This window comes from Cynoglossus semilaevis, chromosome Z, assembly GCF_000523025.1.
Source record: "Cynoglossus semilaevis isolate Cse_v1.0 chromosome Z, Cse_v1.0, whole genome shotgun sequence".
Lineage (NCBI taxonomy): Eukaryota > Metazoa > Chordata > Actinopteri > Pleuronectiformes > Cynoglossidae > Cynoglossus > Cynoglossus semilaevis.
Genome location: NC_024328.1, coordinates 17,667,598 through 17,675,024, shown reverse-complemented (window position 1 = coordinate 17,675,024; position 7,427 = coordinate 17,667,598). Strand labels below are relative to the sequence as shown.

Sequence of the window (7,427 nt, the reverse complement as noted above, 5' to 3'; positions counted from 1 at the left end):
GTGTGTGTGTGTGTGTTTTAACACGAGAATCCAAAGAAGGACTTGAACACATGGTCCCATTGTGACTGAGACTAACTTGTCTAAAGCTGTTTGTATCTGAAATGTTGTGGCAAAAAGTAGCCTTTTTTTAGTCACTTTTTTAACCTTTGTTTCCAGATTATATCTTTGTTCTTTGTTTTAGAAATCTACATGACTCATTGCCGTCTTGTCTTTACAGTAAACGACTTCAGGAGTGCTTCTCTGTCCCTCCTGGCTTCTCATTACAAACATGCTCAGCAGGATGGCCAAGTAGGCAGAGTAGAGTTCCTCCCTGTGAACTGGCACAGCGCTCTACATGGGGATGCTACTGGTGTGGATGAGTAAGTAGTAAAAGACAAAGAGTTTGAACAACAACTACAACTAATGTTTTCTCTTTTAAACAAAACAGGATTTTCTTTCTCACCCCCATTATCCAGGGACATCCAGAGGATCACCCTCCCCAGTATCAGCAGGCTGAGACATTTCACCAACGACACTCTGTTGGATCTGTTTTTCTATAACAGCCCCACCTACTGTCAGACCATAGTAGACACAGTAGCCTCAGAGATCAACAAGCTCCACGCCCTCTTTAACCAGAGACACCCAGATTTTAGTGGGGCAGTTTCAGTTGTGGGCCACAGTCTTGGTTAGATAAACACAAGCATATTTTCATTCCTAAACTTGTTAAATGTGTAAAACCAGAATTTCAGCTTCTTCCCTTCTTTTTTCTCCTCCAGGTTCTTTGATCCTGTTTGACCTTTTGACTAACCAGAAAACTGGAACAGAGATAAGAGAAGGGGTATGGTGACATTTACAGTAACTACCAAAAAACAGGTCTCTAAAAACAGGTTTTTAAAAAGTGATTTTCTTGTATGCTTTTAGCAGCGCCCTGGTGAACAAAATGAAGTGAATTGTGACACACTGGAGAAAGCTCTGTGCAGACTGGGCCTCCAACAATACGTGGACATGCTGCAGGCTGAAACCCTTGATCTGGAATCACTGGTATTACACCTACACACCATGCCATATGGCATAAGGATTTAAGTGTCTGTTGTTAAATCACACACATTTCTCCTCTGTTAGGCTCTATGCAGTGACCATGATCTGAAAGATTTAGGAATTCCCCTTGGACCTCGGAAGAAGATTCTGACCTATGTCAGACGAATGTGTCAGGTCAGGCACTAAAAAAGTTATTTTTTTCGTGTGGTACTTTTGAAGGTTTTACAACTAAATTAAAATGTTGTTCAACCAATCCTTATGGGATAATTAATATTATTTACTTGTAATCCCTCAGGTTTTGTCCAGAATACTTGTTTTATTACACAGAAATCTGAAGAAATCTTATAGAAAGTGACAGTTTCATAAAAATATCATAAAAATAAAAATAAAAAATAAAATTATCATAAAAATAGTTTGATGGGTTCTTGAAATCCTGGTGGATTTTCGGCAAGTTGTGCAGTAAAGACATAATATAGGATATTGTGTTTGATTGTGTGCGTGACTAGGATCAACAAATTTGATGAACATTCTCTGGCTATGTGTGTTATGACCATAGGAAGGAAAGGGTTGGTTTCTGGCTTCCAGTTAAGATTCTTTTTAAAACAATTGTTAACCCTGTGAGATCGGGAAGTGAAAGGACGCTGTAAGAAACAGGTCATGTTGAACGTTAGTGTTCTCTAGTTAGTATTTAGCAGCAGTGGAAAATCTCATCTCAAACTAAACAAGAGAGCAGAGCTTTAGTTCATATTTAATTTGATAGTATTTTTGTATTCTCTTCAAAAAGGTCAAGGGTCAGGCACCAGTGTTTCCACTTCAAGAGACCAGTGATCATGATGAAAGTCAGTCTCCTAAACCATTATCTCAGCAGCAGCACTTCCACAGGGCTCAGTCAGTCACCGGTGCTGTAGACTATGAATACTTTGACGTGGGCATCGGACAGGTAACTTGCATGATCCAACAGATTTAAAATCATTATTTGCGCTTGATATTAGTATTAGGCTTCGATGCATCAAATTCCTGCTTCTTTCCCTCCCGTGCTTGCCTGGACAGACCAATGGAGGCATAGCTAAGGGGCAGGTGTGTCTCATGTAATGTCCCTGTGCACTCTGGCCTTGTTCTTAGCTCCTGAGTAATCACTGTGTATTTAGTTACTCTTCATATACAGTCCACTCTGATCATTAGAAATAAAAGCTCTCTCTCTTCGACTTGTAATTTTTTTCTGTCATGTTAAGTTTAACATGCTGCAAGGTGTGTTGCAGATCAGGGTCTGCAGCTGCATTTGGGTTTCTTTGCAGTGCAAATTCTTTTGCATCCATGAATGTTTTCAGTTGTTAGCATTCCCCTCTAATTCAGGTTACAATGTACAGTTTTTTAGATCTTTAATTGCAATATATCAATTTGTGTTTATGCTGAAAGCTAAATGCTGAATGCTAATTTTCACACATTTATATATGGTCTTGCTCTCCCAAAATACATAGGAAGTGTTCATAATAAGTTGCAGGCCATGAACTGGAACACAGCTTCTATCTGTGTTCATCTAACCTTGTGTGAGTATTCAGTTCTCCTGCTTATTGCGACACTCCCTGGCCGTTTTCCTGGTTCTATAAATGTTCATCTTATTGATTTTTCTTTTTCAACATCCTGATGCATCAGAGGAGTATTATTACAACTCCCTCTCTGCCTCAGTGGATTTGCACACTTGCACTTGGAGGAAAGATGTGTTTTATCATCAGTATATAAATCAATTTCCCCTTTTTTTAGGTATGTATTGATTACCCACAGCTAGCATTCCAGCCTCAGACGTTTTTTGCATTCGGTTCTCCCATCGGAATGTTCCTCACTGTCCGTGGACTTAAACGCATCGATCCCAACTACGCCTTTCCAACCTGCAAGAGTTTTTACAACATCTACCATCCAGTGAGTGATCACATATTTATTCTGTATCCTTCTCAAAGATTAAAGTGATGTTTGTGTTGTTTGTTTACAGCATTTATGATGAATCACCTGTGCCTACGTAAGACAGACACATTCAGTTAAAAGTGATACTTTTTTTTTTTTTTGCTGTGTAGTATGACCCAGTGGCCTATCGAATAGAGCCCATGATTGTTGCAGAGGAGGACCTGGAGCCCATGTTAATCCCTCACCATAAAGGTCGCAAAAGAATGCACCTGGGTACGAATGTCTGTGTTTTTCACTTTGTGTTTTCAAGTAACAAATCACACGAGGCTGTAACATCTGTTTGTCCATGTCTTACAGAACTGAAGGACAGCCTGACCCGTATGAGTATGGATTTGAAGAACAATGTCCTGGGATCTTTACGGATAGCGTGGCAGTCATTTTCCAGACTCCCTGTCACTGCCCTGCCTCCAGTGGAGGAAGGAGAAACAACAACACAGAACAATCTAGAAGAAACACAGGGTGAGAGGATCACGTTAAATATTTTGTATGTGTGTGTATGCAGAGTGTGTTTAACACCTGCCCCTCCATATTACTCCTCCCTGCATGCTACCCACCCATCTGCTGTGTCTGGTGGTTTCTCCCCTCCGTTCCTAATTTGTTTTACTACTTTCCCTTCAACGTAAGCCTCAGTGTCAGTTGCTGCTTTTGTTGAAGCTGCTGATTTTTGCACTAAGATACTGCAGTGGCCCCGGGCCATTCATATGCATAGGTTTTAAGGTGAGCCAAAAGAACTCTGTAAACAAACTATTTTAAATGTAAGAGAATGCATGATCTGGATGATGATAATGAAAATGTTTACATCATTTCATTAGTCACAAATAAAAACAGATCTGAAACACAGACATCTACCTCCTGTTATCTGTCCTTCTGTTCCAGTGATATATTTTCACCCACATTTCCTCACAAAGAGCATGTGTTATGTAATGTACAATTAGGTAATACAGTTTTACACTGATTCCCTCCTCCTTCAACACATACCTAATTGCATTACTGGATTCCCATCTTCAACCCACTGCAAACTGCTGAATATCTCTCTTTTCCCTCCTCTGACAATCGCTTCCGATTGGTAGAAGCACCGGTACAGTATGTCAGCACCTGAGGCACCTGAGGCAGCTATAACTTAACTTAAGCAGTTATAGTATTCCCGACAGCAGGTATTTGTTAGGTATATGCTTCTACATGTCTTGTCCTTTCTTTAAAAGACCTGTGCTCAATCTGTCATCTCTCCAAAGGGGCATAAAGGCTTACAGTCAGAAGTAACTATATATTATGCACAGTTGTGGATGAACAGGAGGGAAAAAAATGCAAATATTATATAACTAACTTTGTTTTTACAAAAAAGGAAATAGCTAATAAATAAATAAAAAATGTTTTCACATAATTTTGTTCGGAAAGTGTAAATTCAAGATTGAGTGAATTTGGCTCGAGTGATTGTTTTTAGTCATGTGGTCTCACCACCTGGTGGCAGGTGCAAATAGTTCTCACAGCAACACTATTAATCAGATTGTTTTATATTGTAATCATTTCTTCTTCAACTTCTGTCTCTGCAGGAGTTTGTGAGGAGGCAGAGACGTCAATGTCAGCAGAGCAGAACCAACAGCCAGAGATTAAAGTGGGGATGTTGAACAGAGGACGGAGGATCGACTACGTACTTCAGGAAAAACCCATTGAGAGCTTTAACGAGTACCTGTTTGCCATTCAGTCACATCTGTGTTACTGGTGAGTCTAACGTGTCATTTTATGTAGCGATATGGCCTGTTGGAGTTTTGCCCTTTTCTCACATTATTTTCAATTCTTTTGTGCAATTTTTTGTCCTAAAGAAGTTGTCTCTGTCCCTCTTTGCTTTGACTTTTTTAGGGAATCTGAAGACACTGCTCTCTTGCTGCTGAAGGAGATTTATGACAACCTGGGTGTGCCCTTGGAACAACCCCAAATATAAAAGCATTTCTTTTTTTTCTTTTTTGAACTAATGTGGCAAAAATCTCAAGACGGTGAGAAAATGAAGGACAGCTGACCAAGCCAAGCCAGAAAACCTTCTCTCTGGATTTCACCTGACTCTTCCAGTAGTGGAGACTGCGTGTCTGCACTGTTGAGGTTTCTTATATTTCAAAATAATTGTCTGCTCTGATTTCAACAGGCTAGGGGCCCCTAGTTGGCACTTTAACTTTTCTTCGGGTGTTTTGTCTGAATGGTGTCAGTCCACCCAAACGCAATTGATTTGCTCCTGAAATGCTACTTTCCTTTTTGGTCAAGTCATGGTTCATCGTGTACTTGAAAACTTTGCACTTTATCTTCCAGTATAATATTAATAATCATGTTTGTGGCTGCGATGAAATGATGACAAGCAGATTACTTTTTCAGACACATAATGTTTTACATATCAACCTAAAATCATTTTTGTTGACATGCTCTATATGTTTACAGTAATTTACTTTATACTGTACTTGTACATACTATTAAAAAAGAAACATACCTATATAATTTCACATGTGTACTTGCCTGAAATACAGCATCTGAAAATCAGAAATTTTGAATAATTATCCTGCTGGTGATAAAAGAGGGGGCATTTTCTAAATGAAAGTTCAAGGGTTCAATTCTCAGCGCTAATGTGCCCTGGGACAAAAGATTTAACCTCAAGTTGCCTGATGTACGACATGTGTAAGTTCACAGTGGAGTTGCATAAGAGGGTGGTTCCTCAGTCCTGATAAACACAGTGTAACATCATTAAAACAACCTCAAAATCAAAGGTAAATAAACAATTTAAACAAAGTAAAACCTACAACCATCAGATGTAAAATGATTGAGGCTCTATTAAGGTAAAAACAATCTTTCTAGGCAGCTTAGTTTATTATTTCATAATAAATTCTATGCTGACTTTAAATGAAGGTGCAGTGCAGCCAAGCTAACAGAAATAATTCTTGGAAAAACGACTTTCAGTTGTTGTAGATATTGATATCATGGATAGGAATTGCAGGGTTTTGAAAGAAAATATCAGATTTGTTACCTCTGTGTACAGGATTGTTAGCTATTTTCTAGCATTGTAAAATGTTTACACAAGGGTCAGGTCTACGTTCAACTCCTCCACCTCTGTGCCATTCCTCCTCCAGAATCTCATTTACACCTGGTTGCAGTTGTCTCGCATCTAATACCAAGACAAAACAGAACTTGACTCAGTTGTTCAAAATGTTTTGTTTGTCTTCAGCATTTTTATGACATGTAGCTTTTGGTGTCCGAGCAGTTCCTGAGCACCCTCCTGGTCCTCACTTGTAAATAACCAGCGGGCTGTATGCAAATTTAATAATAAAGAAATAATGATGTTTAAAGATTATGTTTATTTTAGATAAAGACATACTTTAAATATTTAAAAATCATATATCCATATATAATATAGAATGTATCATATATACCAAGGCATTAAGTCCAGAATAAGAAGGTGAGACGCTCTCCGTCAGTTAGTTTAATACATAGTCGACTATGTTGTGTGTTGTTCATTGTCAAGGCCAGGCATCCTTCACTACCAAAGCTTTGGATGATCTGTGTTTCAGCCCCCAGGTATAAAATCTGCACAATCTATGAATGATCAAGTGAGGTTGTTCAGTTGTCTTTTGTTTAAGAATGCACTGAACTTTGGGCAACAGCATTTCATTGTTGTAATGAATAACTCCACTCATGTCTGATTCTGTACGTTTTTCAGTTTCCACATGTTCCTGCTTTTGTCATACTGTATTCTGTGTTCTGTCCATATATAGACAATAAGAATAAGGTTTTGTGTTAGGTGTGCCATAATAAAACACTAATTTCTGGATGTGTTCTTCTATGTTCTCTGGAAAAGCAATGATCTTGTAGCTTTCACAACAGCTAAAGAACATTCAGTTTTACACCACAACGGGCTTCTAAAATAAATATACATTATTTACAGATTTTCTCAAGATATACAGATTATCAAATATATAGTTTATCAAATCGAGATACTTTTGGATTTTGAGTATAACCCCTTAATGTAACATTCAATGACATTTGATATTATGGCTACATCCCAGTTTAAAGTTGAAAACGGACCTTAGTTATATAAAGCCTTTTTTTTTTCCGGCCTTTTTTAAAAAAAAGACTTAATTGTAATTAAGGTGTGTGCTGTGTCACAATGACACGTAGTTCATTTTCCTTAAAAGAAAGGGGTCTTATCTGTACACCTCGTGTGGTTTGACAGGAATCATTAGCAAAAGTAATTGTTGTCAAACAAACAAAAAATGAAAAGTTTGTCTTGTTTCTGGTGCTGTGGGATGACAGTAGTTGGGTCTGTGTTTGGCCCTGGCAGCTCTCCCTCCATCTTTCTCTGTCTCTCCTACTTGTTCCCAGTTCTGGTATTCAGCTGATGAACTAGAGAAAAGACCCTTTCTTTCTCTGATGAACAAAACTGACAATGCTGCTGTTTTGACACCTCATTTCTACAA

At 38.5% G+C, this 7,427-nt stretch overlaps 1 protein-coding gene across 2 annotated transcripts in view; it reads left to right on the top strand.

Annotated features, from left to right (window-relative positions):
* ddhd2 (DDHD domain containing 2) overlaps positions 1-6,781 on the top strand; it is a 12,146-nt gene extending 5,365 nt beyond the window's left edge. Inside the window, exons 9-19 of one of the 2 annotated variants that reach the window (XM_025053263.1) lie at positions 218-359; positions 456-664; positions 756-817; positions 904-1,020; positions 1,102-1,191; positions 1,802-1,957; positions 2,779-2,934; positions 3,087-3,189; positions 3,274-3,435; positions 4,527-4,695; positions 4,834-6,781. In XM_025053263.1, the coding sequence (XP_024909031.1) occupies positions 218-359; positions 456-664; positions 756-817; positions 904-1,020; positions 1,102-1,191; positions 1,802-1,957; positions 2,779-2,934; positions 3,087-3,189; positions 3,274-3,435; positions 4,527-4,695; positions 4,834-4,915 (1,448 nt within the window). In that variant the 3' untranslated portion in view covers positions 4,916-6,781. Of the gene's footprint in view, positions 1-217; positions 360-455; positions 665-755; positions 818-900; positions 1,021-1,101; positions 1,192-1,801; positions 1,958-2,778; positions 2,935-3,086; positions 3,190-3,273; positions 3,436-4,526; positions 4,696-4,833 lie in introns of both variants that reach the window. The other variant, XM_025053262.1, reaches the window with a different exon arrangement.
* Positions 6,782-7,427: the final 646 nt, after the last annotated feature.